This window comes from Temnothorax longispinosus, unplaced genomic scaffold (genome assembly GCF_030848805.1).
Source record: "Temnothorax longispinosus isolate EJ_2023e unplaced genomic scaffold, Tlon_JGU_v1 HiC_scaffold_14, whole genome shotgun sequence".
In the NCBI taxonomy this organism is placed as follows: Eukaryota; Metazoa; Arthropoda; class Insecta; order Hymenoptera; family Formicidae; genus Temnothorax; species Temnothorax longispinosus.
The window spans coordinates 457,772-479,981 of NW_027269925.1; the positions used below are offsets into that span (position 1 = coordinate 457,772).

The 22,210-nt window shown below is 42.2% G+C and overlaps 2 protein-coding genes across 2 annotated transcripts; one reads left to right on the forward strand and one right to left on the reverse strand.

The window, feature by feature from the left end:
• The first annotated feature begins 2,046 nt into the window (after positions 1-2,046).
• LOC139823609 (uncharacterized) lies at positions 2,047-4,310 on the forward strand. The gene is made up of 4 exons (XM_071796136.1): positions 2,047-2,265; positions 2,355-2,434; positions 3,817-3,976; positions 4,143-4,310. The coding sequence occupies exons 1-4, from the start codon at positions 2,067-2,069 to the stop codon at positions 4,307-4,309; spliced, it is 606 nt and encodes a 201-aa protein (XP_071652237.1). The 5' UTR covers positions 2,047-2,066; the 3' UTR covers position 4,310.
• Positions 4,311-15,875: 11,565 nt separating this feature from the next.
• On the reverse strand, positions 15,876-16,931 carry LOC139823610 (uncharacterized). The gene has a single exon (XM_071796137.1). It carries the CDS (start codon positions 16,929-16,931, stop codon positions 15,876-15,878), a length of 1,056 nt encoding a protein of 351 aa, XP_071652238.1.
• Between the last annotated feature and the right edge of the window lie 5,279 nt (positions 16,932-22,210).

Consider the following 22,210-nt stretch of genomic DNA (forward strand, 5'->3'; position numbering starts at 1 on the left):
TCCGAGCGAAAATTATAACTTTTATAAAGCAGTGGATACATACGTGTGTGCCCTGCTTTAACGAAAATCACAACTTCTATAAAGCAGGGGATACACACGTGTGTGCGTGCCCTGCTTTAACGAAAATCACAACTTCTATAAAGCAGGGCATACACACGTGTGTTTGTGCCCTGCTTTAACGAAAATCACAACTTCTATAAAGCAGGACATACACACGTGTGTGTGTGTGCCCTGCTTTAACAAAAATCACAACTTCTATAAAGCAGGGCATACACACGTGTGTGTGTGCAGTGCTTTAACGAAAATCACAATTTATCAATTTATCAATTTTGGCCACGTACAGTATTTCACAACCATAAAATTTTAACCTAAATGGCACCGTTAATGAGTATGCGGACAACTTAATTTGTGAATATAGTAACAAATAAAGTTGCGCAGTATTTAAAAAACGTAAATTATCATTTTCCTACCTTATCGACATCAAAACTTTGAAATTAAATTTAAAAAAAAACGAGACCTGAGCGACGATTTTCTTTCTCAGAATGTTTTTTACACACAGAAATAAACAATTTTACAAAGTTGTAAGAAAATCGGAGGAGAGAGCGTTATACTAAACATTTACCCAGTCTTGTTTCTTTCCAGCGAAGAAAGCGAAGCCGTGAGAGCGCACAGACGTTATACGGCAAAGCGGTGAAAGCAAGCGCGTGCGACTATCTATGCGAAAAGCGGTTTAAGCGGTATAGCAAAGCGGTGTACTAGCGGTGATCTGCGAGCGAAATCGATTCCGCGGTGCAGCGGTGGTCCCTTTAACTCCTCCGAGGCGAAACTCCCTCCCTGCAGATTTCTCAGAATTTCGGGAAGGTGATTGGCCGTCGGAGTCTCGCGTCATGGAGCTGACGTCACCGCTTTCACGTGGTGACCCGACGGGGTCGTCACCTGTTTTCGAGTGCTTTGTGTATAGCATGGATCGTTCCTTTGTTCTAGCGTTGTTGTTTGACTTTATTATTGATAACAAAGTTAAAGTTTCTGGAAAGTTAATCCCGAAAGATCCATGCTATACCGAATATTTCCGTGACAATTCTTGAACGGCATTTCACGCGAATATTAATTTACTGAATTTACTGCAGGCGTGCATGTGCAGACATGCAGCCGAACGCGACTTCGTCGCGATGCTGAAATTTGCGATCTCAAACACATTGCAACAAATAGTTAATCGTATATATGAAGAAAATTTTGCAGAATTAAGTGAAGAAAATAATTTGAATGTGAAACCCAAATTATTCAATAAACATGATAACGGATCTTTAAATCAATTTTTGTGTACTAGTCAATGGGAAAAAATTGTATTTTCTAATTTTACTCTAAAAATAAAAGATCCAAATAATTGTTGTAGTTTAAATAATGGTGACATTGTTTTAATTAAAAATATTGCTAGTAACGATAAAAATATAGTAATAATTGGAAATAAATATAATTCAAAAAAGATTTTTATAATGGACCATGTAATTCTTCTGATTTGGGTATATATTTAGTTGATAACATTGTTAACGATCTTCAAAGTTGGAATATAAGTGAAATATCGCATAAATGTATAAGATTACATTTTAAAGATAAATTTGTTATTTTTCCCTTACTTCATTCCGCGTCTAATTGATATTTTTAGATTTTAATAATTTTACTTTTCTATATAAAAAAATTTTAATTTAGGATTATTTAAATGTCATTTTACAATTTATTTCTATATTTTACAATTAAAATTATTTTAGATTATATTTATTAAGATCATACATTTACAATTAAAATTAATAAAAATAGAGATGTATTTCTTAAATATTAAATTTATTAACTTCTCAGTATTTTTAAAATTGATGAATAACATTCCAAAGAATATTATTATAATATTCAATTGTTCTGAGAATATATATACCTAACAAATAAATTTTACGATAAGATAAAAAATTGAATTCCCTTCTGTTTGTTAACGGCTTGATTCCAAATATTTATATAATATTTAAAATGATCGATTTGAAGTTGCGTACACAAATTGTTAATAATTTGCAGGAAAAATGACAAAGACATGGACTATTGTGATTTTCACTGATGAAAATTGTGTTGAAGTAGTTCCATCAAGTTGGATACTAAATGACAAATGTTATTGGCCGACGCTTACACCTGACAAGTTGAAAGCTGCAGTAAAAAATCACGATGCACTTGATACTTCTTGGCCTTCATATCCTATTCGGCTTATACGAAATGGAACTTTTTGTAAATATATTACTTATTGTGTTCTTATGTATCAATTAACAAAAAATATATTTATGCATTGTCGTCATGTTATATTTATTTTGTTTTAGATGATTATTCAACAGCAGAAAGAAAGTGTAAACGGGCGGAATATTCGTCCGATGTAAATTCTGACAGATCTAAACAGAATTAAACAGAATCTGACAGAAATAAAAGGAAAATAATAAAAAAAACGTTCGGCTCTTCATTTGATGAGGATAATCTATCATCATCAAACAATAATAATAAATTGCCGACTAAATTGCCGACTCCTCCACGTTTAACGAATGGTTCGTATGCATGTATTTATTTGCTACATTATATAAATTTTGTTAAAAATTAATTATCTCTTATAAATGAAGAGACATAGTAGTATCTGGCGTTATTTTACTTTTTAAAATCTTTTTAAAATAAAAGTATAACGTAAATTTTTAGGGATAAAAGAAAACATTCGCGAATACTTTATAAATTCAAAAAACATTCAATCATTTAGTTCCTAATGTTTTCTTCCAGACACCAGTACTTTTATAAGTAAAAAAAAGCCGAAATAAAAGAGTCAAGCTACTAATAACGATAGAATTCGAATGGAGAAATTTGAAAAAAATTTATCGATTGGTAAATTATTTTTTGTAATATATATAATTATTAATCACAACTATTAAGCACCTTTACAAAATGCAAAAGCTTATAATGTATTTTTTGTAAATTTTGTAGGTAATAAACGAGGTAATAAATCTTTAGATGACAACGATAAACCATTGAATGTTAATGAACAAGAATGTAAATGTTGTCCTGTACATATAAAACACAACTGTGGTATGTATATGTTATTTGCAATCGCAAAATTTGCCCATTGCCCGAATTTTTAACCAATGCGATATGGATAAGTTTAAATGTCCACAACACGTTCTGGATATTTATTTTGACCACTGAGCGTTGGAAAACACAACGCTTGTGGCCGAAATAAAGTACTCAGAACGCGTTATGGACATTTAAGCCATATATTGCATTGGTTAAAAAAGTCGGGCAATAAGCAAATTTTGTGATTGCGAGTAATATATATTTTATGTACAGTTATTTTCGATAGAATTATCATTAATCTTATTATAAAATTAAATTATTATTACATGTTCGACACGATTAATAAATATATTAAACTTTTTTCCAGAAAATTATTTTAAAGAAATCATCCAACAACAAAATCTTTTCAAAGCCAGCATGTGGCAATATACAGATTCACTTCACGAATTAACCTCATCGGTTAATCGTATTGTTATGAATAAGGTGACTCATGAAGTGGAGGAAGCAACAACTTCATTCTTCACAATGTTTAATTTTCCGTTACAAGACGAGGAAGACCTAATCCGCGTCGATGAACACCTAAACGACGAGAAAAATTTTAACGTTGCGGTAATATTTTATGAATGTGTTATTCTCACATATATATGTTACATATTTATTGCAGTTTTACAAATATTCTTTATCAATTAATGAAATTTTAGTTGATTATTATTTTTATTTTGAATTTTACAGATGAATCAACTTGCAAAAATTGGTGGAAGTTCTGTACAGAATTTTACTCAAAGAGCTTTGCAAATGTTAATAACAAATGACCTTGCATCAACTTATAGCTGGTTGGGAAGGCGAGCCAAAAAAACTTTTAACAAATTAAAATTAGCGGATTTGATAATTGGTAAGTAGTTTTTTAGATTATCTTTTATTTAACGATTTTATTAAAATCATTCTTTCTTCGTAGATTATCAAATATACAATATACAATTACTATTTACAATTTTATTACTTACAATTATACTATTTACAATTTTCTAATTATTTTTTACCCTGTTTTTATATTATAGGTTCTGTCAAAAAAAGCATCCCAAATTCTACTAATAAAGAGTGCGAAGAAGCAATCCAAAAGTGGTTAAGAAGAGCCAAAGAACGTAGTAATAATAATAATAAGAAACGTGGAGAGAATAATAATGATTCAGAAACTGCGCGTGAAGGTTCAGATGCTGAAAATTAATTGGTCGAATCATTTATTAATAACTTACCTGAGAAACTCATCATCACTTTCATTTTTTATTATGGTTTATATTTTTTTTCGTTTATATTTTAGTTTATATATATATATATATATATATATATATATATATATATATGGGCAGATTTATTACTTTTCGACCAAAAGTTGCGGGGGTGGGTCACCGATTTTGATGCCGATTTTTTCCTCGAAAGTACACTAGAAAAGGAGATGATCCTGAAAATTTGAGCCCGATTCGATCAAATCCGGCCGCTGGAGAATTTTTTTAATTTTGAAAAAAGTCGATTTTTCAGTCATTTTCAAAAATTTATATCTCAGCTTCTATATAACTTAGAGACTCGTTTGAGGCCGCATTCTTTTCTGTAAACCCTCTACTTTTAAGAAAAAAATTGGTCATTGGTTTACACTCAAGTCTGGCTTCACGGCGAGCTGCTAACTAAACTACTGTTTTAGAGAAATTTTACCTATTTTTGAAATGCTGTCATATCTACAGTTTTCGAAGTAGAGGGTTGATCAGCAGCTGATATTTTTTGTTCAGGTATACTCTGAAGAAATCTACCCACTTTTTACTTGATTGCTTCTATTTCGTTAAGTTATGGCTATCTAAAGCCGATCGATTTTCGAAAAATCGCCATTTTTAGATAGCCAGAACTTTTTTCTTTCAACTCGAAATCCTTTGAAATTTTCAGGGAATATACTTCATTATATCCTTAAACAACCCTGAAAATTTCATTTTTGGAATAGAAGTGGTTTCCGAGTTATGAAGTTTTTAAAATGTCAACTTTTCGATTTAATATGACATTTTTTGTGGTTTTATCATCAATTTTGTAAATTTATTGTAAATAAAATTGATATTTTTCGGAAAATATATTCGAAAATAAGGAGCAAAACGGATTGTTTGAGAAAATTGAGGGAAAAAATTAATATTTTTTATTTTAATTTATTTGTTTAAAATTTTTAAAAAGTAAATATTTGTTTATTTCTTTTAATAATATGTTGAATACAAATTTCCAAAGTATTTGAGAACTATCATGTCATGTTTAGCAAATTATACTTTGCTCATAATTTACCGTCAGTCTATTGAAAAATCTAATTTAATTTAATTTAATTTATTTTTTTTTTCAATAGGCTGGCGGTAAATTATGAGCAAAGTATAATTTGCTAAACATGACATGATAGTTCTCAAATACTTTGGAAATTTGTATTCAACATATTATTAAAAGAAATAAATAAATATTTACTTTTTAAAAATTTTAAACAAATAAATTAAAATAAAAAATATTAATTTTTTCCCTCAATTTTCTCAAACAATCCGTTTTGCTCCTTATTTTCGAATATATTTTCCGAAAAATATCAATTATTTACATTAAATTTACAAAATTGATGATAAAACCACAAAAAATGTCATATTAAATCGAAAAGTTGACATTTTAAAAACTTCATAACTCGGAAACCACTTCTATTCCAAAATTGAAATTTTTAGGGTTGTTTAAGGATATAATGAAGTATATTCCCTGAAAATTTCAAAGGATTTCGAGTTGAAAGAAAAAAGTTCTGGCTATCTGAAAATGGCGATTTTTCGAAAATCGATCGGCTTTAGATGGCCATAACTTAACGAAATAGAAGCAATCAAGTAAAAAGTGGGTAGATTTCTTCAGAGTATACCTGAACAAAAAATATCAGCTGCTGATCAACCCTCTACTTCGAAAACTGTAGATATGACAGCATTTCAAAAATAGGCAAAATTTCTCTAAAACAGTGGTTTAATTAGCAGCTCGCCGTGAAGCCGGACTTGAGTGTAAACCAATGACCAATTTTTTCCTTAAAAGTAGAGGGTTTACAGAAAAGAATGCGGCCTCAAACGAGTCTCTAAGTTATATAGAAGCTGAGATATAAATTTTTGAAAATGACTGAAAAATCGACTTTTTTCAAAATTAAAAAAATTTTCCAGCGGCCGGATTTGATCGAATCGGGCTCAAATTTTCAGGATCATCTCCTTTTCTACTGTACTTTCGAGGAAAAAATCGGCATCAAAATCGGTGACCCACCCCCGCAACCTTTGGTCGAAAAGTAATGGATCTGCCCATATATATATATATATACACAAGATATTAATTCTGAAGATTCGCTATTTGATATCGCGACGTAGGTGAGAGGTCATTCGGAAATTGATATCGCGACGCGAATGAGAAGTTTATTTTGTAAACACATTAATTTACATGCTAAGTCTGTAAAAATGTAAGCGGAAATTGATATCGCGGCGCGGGTGAAAGGTTTTCTTTATATATATATATATATATTGTCACGACTTTTTGCACTCCCGGACCGCTCCGGGACGTGTGCTGGATCAAAAGGACTTAGGAGAGCGGGATAGTAGGCCTCTCCAGTGGTTTCCTCGCACCATACTCCACGAAATGTTCCGAATGTTGGGCGCCAGACGCGTACATTCGCGTCCACGAAATCGCGAAAACCTAAACGAGACGCAAAACGACGTGTGTGGAGGTGCGTGGAATCGGCTAGCTTGACCTAATCACGGGCGGGGTTAATGAAGGGCAGCGCGATATCCGGCGGGGTGACACGTAAATTTTGTAACTCAGTCTGATAACAAAGAAAATAACATTTATTGAGTACTGGTTGTCGAGAAAATAACAACGTTTATCCATCCGGCTTCGATCAAACACAAAATAAAGCCAATAACAAATCAAGAATAGCCGGTGGCGGGATGCCTGGATTTATTCCACAGAAACAATCTTTAACGCGGCTATTAAACATACGCGAAGCAAAGCTTATTGTAGGCGCACGGAAGGCGCAGTTCTCAAACACTTAAGAGTAATAATGCTAACGCGAGATACGAAAAGTAACGAAAAATGTCGCGAAATGGTGGTGCACCACGCTCGATGCGCGTGAACACCACGCCCGTACGAGAATTCCATCGCCAGGCTATCTTAATCTACACGAGAATTTTCTAAATGGGCGCAACACGGAGGCGTCGAGATTTGTGACAATACAAGGAATACTATTTCTAACGCAAGATTCGAGGTCATCGCGCACAGGGCGGGACGCCATAGGGCGTAACGCAAGGAATACCGAACGCAAGGGGCTTGTGAACGAAAATTTCTCAACGCGAGAGCAAACCTAACGTAACGACTCCATCGACACCAATGGGAGTTTGACACAATTAGCAACCCGTAATAACGAGATCCGAACACAATCGATACGCTAACACCCGACGCGAAAACGCAAGAATTTTCCGACGCGAAGAAACGGTAACACAATTTACGAAGTACCAACCCGTATGCTGCCGTACATCAAGGTCGCGAGGACGACACAATATACTCGCGATATCGAACTCATTAACGCGCCTATCACGATCTCCAGGGATTCGCCATAACGCATGTACCACGGTTCCGCGGCCACGATACCATCCCGAGGCCCTTCGCTCTCGTTATCGATCGCGAAATTACACTCGATCTTAACATGCGTTATCCCGAGCGAGAGCGTGCACCGGAGGGCGGTGTCGTGGCTTTACATTTCGCGATTTACGGGCAACCTCACCGGTGATACACCTCCTCCTGGGCTCTTCGCCGTCGCCTTCCACCAACGATCCTCGATCCGCCAGATAACGATCGAAATACCCGACTCGGGGTGGCTATCGCGTATCTTAATCAAAACGTATTTTGTCGCCGACGGACGACCAGAGAGTGAAAACGCTAGACCCGCTCGATTGCGGAATCGATACGGTACCTCTTCCTGAGGGGCGCGCGAGCCAATCGGGCGCGAGCTTGCAAGCCCGCGGTGTCCCGGCGCAGGGCTGTCGATACGAGATCCTTCGGGGGCGGGCAACGGTCCCTCGGCGGCTTGCGACTCCTCAAATTTTGGTCCTTAGCGGCGGACGGAACTCGGTTCTCGCCGGTGTGCCTCCGGTTTGACCCTGGGGCGGTGATCAGTCACCCCGTAGGTCGATGTTTTGTGGAGATCATTTGCTGAAGCCGGGTGTTTACCCAAGCGCTTGGGGCCCCGCTATCGGCGGCCTCGTCCGTCGCTGCCGCACGTGCCGCCCGCCTGCCGCGTTGCTCTCGCCAGCCCGCGATCTCTGCTGCGTCCGTGTTTGCCACCCCTCCTTGGTTATCGATCGTCCTTGATTTCCTTCGCCCAATACTCCCTCGAAGGTTTGCCGTGGTGTGGGTGAGGTGCCGCGCGTATTACATTGCATAAAAGAAACAAAAGAAAGTAATCAGAATGCGGAAACGCGATTAAATACGACCCCTGGAGATCTCGTCGTTGCCTCTTTGGTCCGTCCCTGGGCGCGAAATTCCGCGCCTTGTGACGGCGGCGGGGCGCCGCGACGGTGCGGCGAGCCGCAACGTCACAATATATATATATATATATATATATATATATATATATATATATTATATATATTATATATATATATATTTATTTATTTGTATTATAGATCTGCGATTACGATTTAAGAATAACGAATGTCAACGCGCGATATGCTGGGGCTATTTTTGATGCATATATTTGGAGAAACTCAGCTATCAATGCAGAAATGCAACGTAGATATATTGAAGGTGTGAACTGTTTCCGTTATGAATGTTGGCGCTTTATCTATTTTGTTCAATAGTATATTTTGGCTTCTTTTGTAGGAGACAGCAACACATGGTGCATTGCAGATTCAGGATATCCGCAGCAACTTTGGCTAATGATACCCATTACAAATGCGTTGCCCAACACACCAGAAGGCCGTTATACCGCAGCTCTTGTTCGAACTCGATCTTGCATTGAAAGATGCATTGGTGTACTCAAAGGACGATTTCGATGTATTCTCGGAGAGAGGATGCTGCATTACACACCTAGAGTTGTAGCGCGTATTATTATTGCATGTGTAATCTTGCACAATATTTGCACGGAGGGACGACTACCAATTAATCAGTACGTTAATGAAGAAGTAGAGGCTTATCCCTATAATGCCGATGCTATGCAGAATGAAAACATAGATCTTTCAGATCCACTGGCGAGAAGGCGACTCATAGAAACATATTTTACGGACAATGTTTAAGTACAACAATAGTTAATAGTACGAAAGATATGCTAAAAAGAGTTTATAGTGACACATGCAAGTTTTCTGAATATTGTTTTATTATAAAAATGTATTTTTACTTTACATATTATAAACATGTATTTTTACTTTACATATAATACTATTTTGTACTATAATTAACAAGTATCCCCTTCATTTTCAACTGAGAAGCTAGTAATAGCTGCAATACTCTTCTTCAAATATTTCTTAAAACTTATTTTGCACTTTAATCACATCTTAACGGAAATATATGAAATATATTTAGGATTGAGTATGTTGAGTTTGAACTTAAAATACAGAGCAGCACATGCACTGTTCGGACTAAACTTAATTGTGAAAGAAAGAAAACTACTAAACCAGTAAGAATATCTAAAAGCGGTGAACGGAATATCTGGAATATGCAGTTTTTTATTTTACTCCTGTCCATTGCTTTTTCCATCATTTACGAAAATTAAAAAGAAAATAAATTTTAGATCTAGACAAAATATAACTTAAAATTTGCGCATTACTTCGTATTCCTATTATAAAAACAGTTTCTATCACAAGGATATGGTATGTACTTTCTCATTAATCTTAATAAAAACTTAATATATAGCACTTTTTTTGGTAATAATTATATCACAATCATGATTTTGTGATTAATGGATAAATCTATTTCTGATTAAGTAAAAGTTATTCCTTGCCCCCGACAAAATCCGAGTAGAATGAAAAAAAATTTTTCAAGTCTTCCAATATTGCAATCAATGCTTTTGAGAACATCCAGAGTATTGTTGTTCATTCTTTCGATCTGACACGATAACTCGATTTTTTTCGATGGCAATTCTTCCAATATTGCTATCAATGCTTTTGAGAACATCTAGAGTATTGTTGTTCATTCTTTCGATCTGACACGATAACTCGATTTTTTTCTTACGGCTACTAGTTACATTTGGTGAACGGACATTAGTTGTATTCTCCTTAGTTATATTCTCGTTCATTTGATCAATGGAGTAGTTATCAATGTCTTCGTACTTCCTTTTTTGTACATTTTCGGTGTTCGATTTTTGTTGTGTCAAGGTAACTGTTTCTGAGCTTGCATTTATGTTTTTTCGTGTCTTCTGCATTGGATTCTTCTAAAATTATAGTTATTATTATAAATTTGTCCCAATTTTATCCGTGATTAGATCAATTTTAGATGTGCGTACCCTCTAAAGAATATGAGTGTTTGAATATTATTCAAAAGTCTAATAAGTTGAATAATTCTACGTTTAAACTAATTCGATGTATGAGCTTTGATGTATACTAAAGAGCATACTTGTTTTGGAAGACCATATTCCTGTACTCCTTCATCACCATTAAGTGCCGTCTGGCCCATTAATTGAAGAAGACGCAACTCAATATCGGATAGCAATAATCCACAGCTAGGACCACCACCGGTACCAGTTTGGCTCTGGCAAATAATTGAATGCTTCTGTTTGTATCGAATCGAATTTGCCGGTCCGCACCTTACGCGTCGGAACGCTATCTCCCGATCGGGTAGTCACTCCGCAAACGAGGAGAGGAAGTTCAAAAATTAACTGAGGCGTCGTTTTGTAGACTCTCACTTTATTTTACAATAAGCTTGCGCTCGACGTGTCGCTCTCGATAGTTTCTCAAAGCTCACTGAGCTCCCGGCCGGAGCAAGCGAAGCGATCGCGGCCGGAGCTCCGAACTTTTCCGCGAGGAAATTTCGAGACGTGAGAAACGCTGATTGGCTCCAAATCGTCGAGCGACCAGGCTATTGGTCGCAGTACGAGCGATCACGCGATGTACACCGGCGGTCCCGGCGCGAGCGAAAACACCAAAAAAAACCGGGGGGAAAGCAAATAAACTTGTTTTGGAGCAAATCGAGCGTTTCTCAAATATTTCTAACGCTCGCTTTCACCTTTCAATCGTCAATTCGCAACGAATATTATTTCGGGAATATTCGAGCGCGTTCCGCACTTGCGGGGACTGATCTTTTCAACATACCGCCCGCCTCGTATTCGAACGGATACGAAAGAAGAGGCACGAAAACGTTTGATTTTCGCAGTCGTTTTCCCTGAATCGAGAGCGGCAGTTTTCACATTATTAAATCTATCTTACAGGTAGTTGTCGTGTGTTTATTTTACATCATCTTAGAACGTAAGCGTACTTAACTTATGCATACTATATTTACAGTCAGATATTTACAATGATACAGTCAACTATTTACAATGATATGATCATACGTGAATCGAGAAACCGTATCGCTGTCGGTTATTCCGACGAGGATCGGTTAATGGTTTCAGGCAGGCGACAGATTTGAGTTATTGGTCTCTTGAATTCCGAGTTAGCCGTACGTACAGTAATCACCCGTACGCGTCCGTCAGCTCCCGGGTGAACCTGTCGGATTCGCGCGAGCTCCCACCTTGAGGGAGGCAGTAAGTTATTTTTCAGCAGAACTAGCTCGTCGATTTTGAGGTCGGGAGACGATTCAGACCATTTATGGCGTTGTTGCAGGGAATGTAAATAATCTGCTGACCAAGAACGCCAAATCTGTTCCTGCATTAACCGTATATATTGCCATCGCGATAGGCGGCTCGTGTCGAGTTCGAGGACGGATTCCTCCGGTACGCTAACAAGCGGACGTCCTATTAGAAAGTGTCCAGGCGTTAACGCGGAAAGGTCCGTCGGTTCATCGCTGAGAGCGATGATCGGTCTAGAATTTAGGCAAGCTTCGATCTTACACAAGTGTGACGAATTCGGCCCGCGACAAGGTACGAGACCCCATTACTCGTCTCATGTGATGTTTCAGACTCTTAACACCAGCCTCCTAAATCCCCCCGAAATGTGGCGCTGCCGGGGGTATGAAATGCTACTTTACACCGTCACTTTGGTCAAAGTGTCATTTAGCAGAGGGTCTTGCATAAGAGCGCGAAAATGACGCTGAAGCTCGCGATCAGAACCTTGAAAATTTGTGCCGGTATCGCTATATATATTAGACGAGAGACCTCGTCGACTTACGAAACGCTGAAATGCAGCGAGAAAACCTTCCGTCGAGTAGTCCTCTACGCACTCAAGATGAATAGCTCTGGTCGCGAGACATACGAACACGGCGACGTAATGCTTCCTCCCCCTTTGACCCCGGCCAACAAACGGAATAACGTTCATAGGGCCGGCGTAGTCAACTCCGGAGTGAGTAAAGGGCGGAGAAGGATTTACTCGCTGTTTGGGCAGATCGCTCATGAGCTGAGTAGCGGTGTTCGCGGACTGACGAACACACGCGACACAGCGAAGTACATGGGACCTAACCAGACTACGCGCGGAAAGAATCCAGAAGTTCTGTCTCAAAACTCTCAGCGTCAGCTGCGTTCCGCCGTGGAGCGAGAGTTTGTGAGCTTGGTCAATTATTAGATCCGAGATGCGATGTTTCGGGAGTATTACGGGGTGGCGCTCATTGTAGCCCAGTGTTGAATTTTCAAGCCGCCCGCCAAGCCGTATTAACTCATCTTCCCTAATGAATGGGTTAAGAGAACGTAACGGACTCGTCCGGGCAATAGGAGAGCGGGCCTTTAGAGCTTTCCACTCGGTTGAGAAATAAGTTAACTGCACTGATCGAAGCCAAAAGGCGGAAGCATCTCGGAGCTCCCGTATGGATAATCTTGAAGTTACAATTGGTGAAGAGGCGGACTTGTTTTTTAAGTTCTGAATAAAGCGTTTGATATACGCAGTAACGCGGAGGAGCCGGGTCCAACTGGAGCAAGTGTCAAGTAGGTCCCATTCCGGAGAAGAGTCGGCATGATGAATAGCAGATTCACGCTCTTCCGCGAGTACCGTTTTGAGCGTATTCTCTCGCATGGGCAAAAGTTCGTCCGGAATAGGCCATGAGTCGGAGTGCTCACGGAGCCAGGGCGGCCCGGACCACCATAACTCATGTCTAACCAATTCAGTGGCTGAAAGGCCTCTAGATGCGCAATCAGCCGGGTTATCCTTTGAGCGAACGTGATTCCAGTTCATGGAAGGGAGGCGAGTTTGTATTTCCGAAACGCGGTTGGCAACGTACGAATTCCATCTGGATGGATGTTGACGGATCCAAGCTAACACAATGTTCGAATCCGTCCATCCAAACAGAGGGACTCCTTCGAATTTCAAAGAAGTTCTGACCCATTCCAATAATCTAATCAACAGCACGACGGCGTTGAGTTCGAGTCTAGGAACACTGACTGTCTTTAACGGGGCGACCTTCGTCTTTGCCGCAAGAAGATTGATCTGTATGTTCGAATTACTATGCGGGACTCTGATATAGACGACGGCAGCATAAGTTCTGGAGGAAGCGTCAGCGAACCCGTGAAGTTCTACTCCGATCATGTTTCGATGCATTCCGGTCCATCGAGGAATGCGCACGTCGTTAATCTTACACAGATCAGTGCTGTAATCGGTCCAACGCGTCAATAGATCTTCCGGAATCGGAGTATCCCATTCAAGTTTTCGTAACCAGAGCTTCTGCATTAGAATTTTAGCAGAGATGACGATGGGGGATGCCCATCCAAGGGGGTCCTAGAGCTTTGCGATAAATGACAATATGGAGCGTTTCGTGTGCACTGTTGGAGAGCATTGAGTTGCCAGAAAACGGAATGAATCCTCGTGTGGCGACCAAGACAGACCTAATACTTTGAGAGTATCGTCCTCTTTGAGGTTACGATCAGAGGATTCGCATTGATCCGCGGGAATGTCTTGCAAAAATTCCGCGGAATTCGCTGACCATTTATGGAGGGGGAATCCTCCTCGCTTCATTAAAGCGATGAGCTGTGCGCCGGGTTTCCTTGAGAGTCGCGATATCGTCCTCCCCGAAGAGGACATCATCAACGTAAGTTTGTTCTTCTAATATCTGGAGAGCGGCTGGGAAGGCCTTGCCTTCGTCCAGTCCTAATTGACGTAGAGTACGCTTCGCGAGAAATGGAGACGGCACTTGGCCGTATGTGACCGTGAGTAGACAGTAAAGTAGGATCAGTAGGCTGTTTCGCGGACGCCAAACAATTCTTTGAAAGTTTGCATCATCCGGATGTATCAAAATTTGGCGGAACATTTTTGCAATGTCCGCAGTATATACGTAGCAAAATTGTTTCCAACGTAATATGATCGCCGCGATATCTTGTTGAAGATTGGGGCCGACCATCAGGTGATCGTTAAGCGAAGTTCCGTCGCTTGTTTTACAGGAAGCGTTAAATACTACGCGAAGATTCGTAGTTGAGCTCGACTCGCGCAGCACGAAATGATGAGGTATGTAGACTGGGGGAAATAGCGATGCCTCGCACGCGCTCGCTAATTTCATGTGACCCATAGACTCGTATTCCGCAAGAAATTCATGGTACTGATTAGCGATTGTTGGCCTTTGCAGCAATCTGCTTTCCATTTTTTTGTATAAGAGCATAGCCCTTTGAAGAGTGTCACCAATATTACCCGGGGGACCGTTCTTAAACGGTAGACGCACGATGTAGCGCTCCTGCGAATTACGCGAGTGGGTTTCGACGAAGTGTCGTTCACATCGTTCGTCTTCCTCAGTAAGAGGAGTTTAAGCAGGGATACTTTCGTCAGCCCAAAATCGCTGAAGTAATGAGTTTGTTTCTTCACATGTTACGCAGTTAAGAACCGAAGCGGATTCATGAGCTAGCGGATATCTGAGCTAGCGTTTCCGGTAGGGCCTGAGACGATCCAGCCCAAGACTGTGAGCTGAGCCGTGGGAGTGCCGAAAGGCCCTTGACGAACGTCATTCAACAATAGCGAACCGTATAAGTCCGCGCCGATGAGCACATGAATCGGGTGACGGCTAGACGGCTCAGGATCCGCTAATTTCAGATCATGCAAAAATGGCCACAATTCGGTAGGTCTGGTTTGAGAGGTTGAATATGACGTTATTTTCTGATAGACAACCCGTAAAAGAAAACGTCGGACCTTGTCCCGAACAGGGCGCGAGAGTGAGATGCACGCGAGATTTAGCCATGCCGCTAAATTTCTCGCCGAAGCAATGTATTTTCAAACCGGCACGATAACGCCTGGTACGCATTATTTGGCAAAGCGACTCCGAAATAAAGCTATACGTAGAGCCTTGATCTAATAACGCGCGCAACTTAAAGGCATGACTCTCCAGAGTAGTCAGTTTAATCCATGCGGTCGCGAGCAGGACTTGTGGCGGCGGTTTTGTAAGTTCTCGGGAGGAGTGAACTGTTTGAACAGACGCCGATGCAAACGTGCTCAGCGTGGATGGAGCGGGTAACGCGACAGGGTTTGACGGCTCTGTAATCGACGCGATGGCAGAGGGATTCTGTTTCTTCGAACCTTCGTCGAATTCGATATGTAAGAGTGTATGATGATTTCGACGGCAACGGTTGCATCGACCTTTGCTCGGGCAATTTTTCAAGAAATGACCGATTCGTAAACAATTGAGACAGCATTTGTACTGACGAGCAAGTTGTATTCGTTGTTCTACCGATTGACCTTTAAAGTCGTCGCATTTGGCCAAATAATGATTGCCGGAGCAACCGACGCATTTTCAGCGGACACGTTATTGACTGACGAACGGGCCTTGTTAGCGTGCGGGTTATTCGCCGCGAGATCGGACTGCGCGGGGTAGTCCGCTAGACCGCGAATTCGCAGAGTCATAAAATCGTGGATTTCCTTGTATGTCGGGTACGCGTCGGAATTGCCTCGTATCAAATTCCACTTATTACGTGTTTTCGAACTAAATTTCTGCGCTATCAAGTACACAAGCAAATCGTCCCAATAAATAACCGGGCGATCTAAGTTCGTTAAAGCAGCTAGAGAAGCTGATACGTTGTCGCGAAGTCGTTTCAACTCGATAACGTTTTCCGTCTTCATTTTAAGCAGATCGGCGAAAGCATGGATATGCGAATGAATAATCGCGTTTTGGTTATCGTATTCGTCCGCGAAGAGTTGCCATGTGGCTTGGTAATTTGCATCGAAAACTTTAATACTGTTGATTAGCGATGCGGCGTCACCCGTAACGCTCGCCTTCAAATAATGAAGTTTTTGAGTATTCGATAATGACTCATTTACCGCAACGAGCGACTCTAAAATACCGCGGAAATTTTCCCATTCAGCAAAATTTCCCGAAAATTTGGGAAGCGTGATACGAGGCAATTGTAATGATGCTCCGGCGAATGCATCGCGAAAAGAATGGTCGCTACCTTTTTCGGCGGTGGACGGCTCGCTCTTGGAGAGTTTACCGACGGTGTCGTTGAGGTAATCTGATGCTTCCAGATAGGCGTCCTCGGCTGCGTAAAACTGCTCCTCAAGGAAGTACGGGGCCGTCTTCCTTTCTTCGGCGGTCGCCGTCTGGTGAATGCTGACGTTGATGGCGTGGCATTTTTCCCATAGTGTTTCCAACGCCTGTAATCGACTCTTTGTTTTGGAAAGAGTGATTTGACTCTTTGACAACTTCTTGAAGTTTATCAATACTCTCCTTATCGACCTGATAACACAATTTTGCTCGATAAGGAGTCCTTGGAGATCCTCCGACATGACTGCCTCGGGTCCAGTAATCACGGTCGGTAAAGAATGTCTCGTAGTAAATCCGCGGCAAACAGACAGCTCGGGTGCGCGCGGAATTACTCCGATTAGCGATTATCTCGGTGCACTCGTGAATTCCGTTCAGGAAGATTGCAGGCACGGGCTTCACCGGACAGCTGCGAATCTCGAGGAACACTCGTGACGAGAGCACTGGTTTCAGTTCGAACGGGACACTAATATTTATAGAGCGAGTGTAGAGCGCTCCGATTTTTGAGTGAGCCAATTGTCAGTGATGCCGCACTCGTAATGCAATTCTCACTGCACTGTTTCGTGAGACCGCCGTTGAACCGGGAATTAACGATTCGATCACGATTTTCTCGTGCGACGGTTCTATCGGCGAATGTCTGCGCGTATCCGTGCTGGCACGCCGGGCTGACGAGGACAATCACTTTGCTGCGCAGCGAGCGAGAAGCAAGGAGTACGTATGAGCGATGGGCGACACGGTCGCGAACTTTGTTTCACGCGCTTGCGAATCTGGCTCGAAAGACCATTAATTGTTTGTATCGAATCGAATTTGCCGGTCCGCACCTTACGCGTCAGAACGCTATCTCCCGATCGGGTAGTCACTCCGCGAACGAGGAGAGGAAGTTCAAAAATTAACTGAGGCATCGTTTTGTAGACTCTCACTTTATTTTACAATAAGCTTGCGCTCGACGTGTCGCTCTCGATAGTTTCTCAAGGCTCACTGAGCTCCCGGCCGGAGCAAGCGAAGCGATCGCGGCCGGAGCTCCGAACTTTTCCGCGAGGAAATTTCGAGACGTAAGAAACGCTGATTGGCTCCAAATCGTCGAGCGACCAGGCTATTGGTCGCAGTACGAGCGATCACGCGATGTACACCGGCGGTCCGGGCGCGAGCGAAAACACAAAAAAAACCGGGGGGAAGGCAAATAAACTCGTTTTGGAGCAAATCGAGCGTTTCTCGAATATTCCTAACGCTCGCTTTCACCTTTCAATCGTCAATTCGCAACGAATATTATTTCGGGAATATTCGAGCGCGTTCCGCACTTGCGGGGACTGATCTTTTCAACAGCTTCTTCTTTGTATTTGATTTCCAATCATTGAATGACTATAACAATAAACAAAATATATACGTTATACAGATTGTAATTGTCAAAGTAAAACATATTGCTTATTTATTGACGTACTTTTTTCCATTCAGTAACTGTTTTTGAACCCTTTCCAATTGAATTGAGAAGTATGGTGAGAATATCCCATTTCTGGCGTAACATTTCACGTCCTCTAGGTCCAAGTAGCTGGTTTGTAACAATTTCATTGTTTTCTTCTGCATACTCCACCAAAGTCGCCCAATGATCCTCTGTTACTCTCATTGTTGTACTGTCAAACAATGCACACGATACAAAGATTTTTTTGTCAGTTATGCGTCGTCTACAATAGCAGTCGTACGATACGATCTTAGAGTCGTATTGATGGTCACGTAAGAGCCAAAGCACACAACATGGCGTAGCGATATACGACGGTCGTAATCCTCGACCTGACAAATCACGATATGTCAAAGCTTGTGCGTTACTTACGTCCACGACTACGACTGTCATATGTGCTTTGGCCTTAACCAATTTTATTGGCGCAATACGACTATCGATATAACTCTACGATCGTATCCAACGACTTTATGACTATTGTAGACAACGCATTAAACAGAATATAAGTGCAAAATATAGATAGGATATAGCAGGATATAGCAGCAAAACACAGCATAATCAGACGCATCATCATCGGCTAATTTTTCACGTTCAATGAGTTTTTTAAAAATAAAATAATCTTTTTAAATAATCACGAATTTATGTACTCACGTAATCTCCAAACAAACGAATAAGCCTGATGAATCCTTAAAATAATAATTTTGACTTTTTCTTAAATAGTTCTCGGTTCCCGTAAAGACAAAGCAAGCTCGATACGGCCAATGTCCGAATATGGTTTGTGCTGACACTCGCGCGTTCTGCAAGTCCCCCAGACCATAGATTAATCATGTATGAAGAATGGTATCTGATGGCGTATTCCTTCTCGAATACGATCTCCCAGACCATAGATTAGTCATGTATGAAGAATGGTATCTGATGGCGTATTCCTTCTCGAATACGAATTCGATCGGTGCACGTAACCCCTCTCCAGGACCGTTCTGCGGGGAATGCATTGTCGAGTTCGATGATCGTCACAGTGACCTCGAGTGCTGTTCGCAATGCGATTGTTGCTAAGAAGCGCGAACGGGGCGTGCTGAAGCAAACGGTTGTGTGTGGAGGCAGTTCTAACAGTAACATTTATGTGAATGAACTGCTTCCCAAGTGCACATACGACTTATTACAGCAAGTCAAGCGTATTGCTAAGAAGAGCGCGTTTAAGTATGTCTGGGTTAGGAACGGCCAGATATGTGCTCGACATTCCGATGGCGACCTGTCATCCATATCAATAATGATACTGATCTCGATAAGCTCGTTTGACGTGTGCACACCGGTCACTCTGCGTTGTCTGATCATGTAATATCATCATTCACACATCGTCGCTCTGCTTCGGGGACCACTCAATTTCGTGTGGCCCAATTTAACGCCAATTCTTTGCGCGGTCATATTAATTTCATCAGACTATATTTTAATACCAACCATTATCATGTAATTTTTGTGTTTGAAACTTGGCTTCATGCAGGCGTTTCTGATGACCTTGTGGCTTTAGATAATTATTTTTTGTTGCGTTGTGACCGGACGTCACTCTCTGGGTACGTGGATCACACGAAAATGTGAAATCACAGCCAGATTTGCCTATCAAACGGTCGCCACTCGGTTTGACCTTGATATACCGAGAAGGTAAGTATCGAAATTATGGCACGATATTGCAACAATACTACATTAATTCTCTTTTATTTTCAGGTTCTCGACGCAGGATGTCTCGACGCCCCGACGCTGCCTCCCCACTGCTGGATCATCGATGGACAACGTGGGACCACCCTCGCAGGAACAGGTAAGTAGAAAATGTGTATGTTTAATTAATCGGCTAATTTCCTTTTCAGGTTTTCCACCCGAATAAATTTCAACTGCCGCTGACTGTCCCAGATCCTCGCCTTATCGCATACTGGAACGCCGCGCTTGCAATACTTCTCGCCCCGGATGGATCTCAACTGCCGCTGACTGTCCCAGATCCTCGCCTTATCGCATACTGGAACGCCGCTGGTCAATGATGGATCGATGCCGTGGGACAAGGTAATTAGCAGGTAAGTAATTCAGATTAACTTGACACTGCGTATATTAACAAACGATTGATTTATTTCAGATCGCCGTCGTTGATTACAAAATTGTCGCGCCGTATGCGCTTCACGCTGACACTTTTCGTCGATGTTACAGATGGTAACTAAGTACCGCTCGCAATAGTTATACGAGTTATGTTTAACGCGCAAGTACGCGGGAGTGCTTGGTTGTATTATATCGCTGCGCTAAACTACGCGCTAAGTCCGAATTGTAGAGCGAATCTTTAGTACGTGTTACCGTGACCACGATATCCGAGCGACTGCCTCGAGTTGCCGAGCGCTCTCGGCCTTCCCACCTCGGGATCTTTGCTCCCACCATGGGTTGTTATTCACATCTCAGTACTTTTCCGTGCCAGATGTTACCCGCTTTCTCTTTTCTTATAACAGTTTTTGCCTGTTTTCGTGTTCGGTGTCGCCCGCGGTTCTCAATCCGATCCTAAGAACTAATCGCACGCATATGCCTGGGTCCCGCTGGACCCCGCTCCCCCGGTTCCCGGGTTCGAGGGTTACACGATCAAGTGGTCTCGCTGACCCTTCGGATCTCTTCCGGCGCCTCCTCCAGTGAGCCTCCGTCCGCTATTTTCCTCCGGGTTGTCGCCGGTTCCCTACTTCCGGGGGTCATCGCTTGCCCCCGCTACCTCCGCGTCCGGTAACAATGCCCCGTCGCGAGTAGGTCGGTTGACTTTTGGGTCCCCCCTGAGGCGGATTTTGCGGCTCTGCCGCCGGCTGTGGCTTACGTACCCCCTGGCGCGGGGGTCATCGTTATGACCCCGCGATCTCCGCGCCCGTCGGCGTTATTGCGTCGCGGTTCGGTGGGTCGTCACTTGTGTCGCCCCTGAGACGAACTCCGCGGCTCGGCCGTTAGCTAGAACCTCCGTGCCCTCCGGTGCGGGGGTCATTCTTATGACCCCGCGATCTCCGCGCCCGCTGGCGCTATCGCGTCGCAGTTCAGTGGGTTGACCTTCGGGTCACCCCTGAGACGACTTCCGCGGCTCGGCCCCCGGCTGTGACCGCCGTGCCCCTCTGCGCAGGGGTCATTCGCGTGACCCCGCTATTTCCGCGTCGGTTATCATAGGCGCTTCGCGGATCAGGTGGTTGACCTCCGGGTCACCCCTGAGACGGATTCCGGGGTTCGGCCCCCGGTTGTTATCATTATACCCTCGTTCGCGGGGGTCAATATCTTGACCCCGCTATCTCGCGTGCCCTTTGCTCTATTCCGGCCGCGATCGTCCCGATCTGCTCCGCTTGGCTCTCCTTCCGAGGCCCGCTCGTTGACTCGTTCGGTCCATCGTCTACGGCTCGCCTGCCGGGGTCAATCATGCCCCGGTCACCTATATATCGTGTTTCAGGTTAACGCTAGCCATATGGGCTCTTCGGACTCGCTTATCCGGTATTTAGTTTAAGAGAATGTTGATGTCCGCTGCTCCCCTGGTCGCTGCTGCCCCTCGGGGGTCCTCGGCTCCTCGGCTATGCGAACGGTTGCAGCGTCATGACAGAGTGGGACGAGCAGGCGGTGGAGTAGCATGCTATATAAATAAATCGCTTAAAGTCAAAATTATAGCTGCCTCCAGTAATCTTTATGATAATTCACCTGAGTATCTAATTATTGAAATACGCTTTCCAGATGGCGAATCAGTGTTATTCGCGTCCATTTATAGAAGACCTTGCAGCCGTACACTTCGGGTAGGCAGCCGAGAGCGGGTGAAACCCCGCAAGGAACGAGTCAGCGGACGCAGGAACCAGAGGAGCGAGCGGAGAGGACAACCGCAACCCCGGGCAGCGGACGGATCGAAAATAATCGCGAACCATTTTATGTTCGAGTAAGGAAAGACGGCGCCTGCGCCATGGCGAACGCATACGGTGTAGAATAAGAATAAAAACTTCCCGGCGAGTACGAAGGGAGGACTCGTAGTGAGGGAAGAGGCATTGAATCCAGGCAATCGTTCGGGCGTTCCATTTCCTTCAGACTAAAACTGCG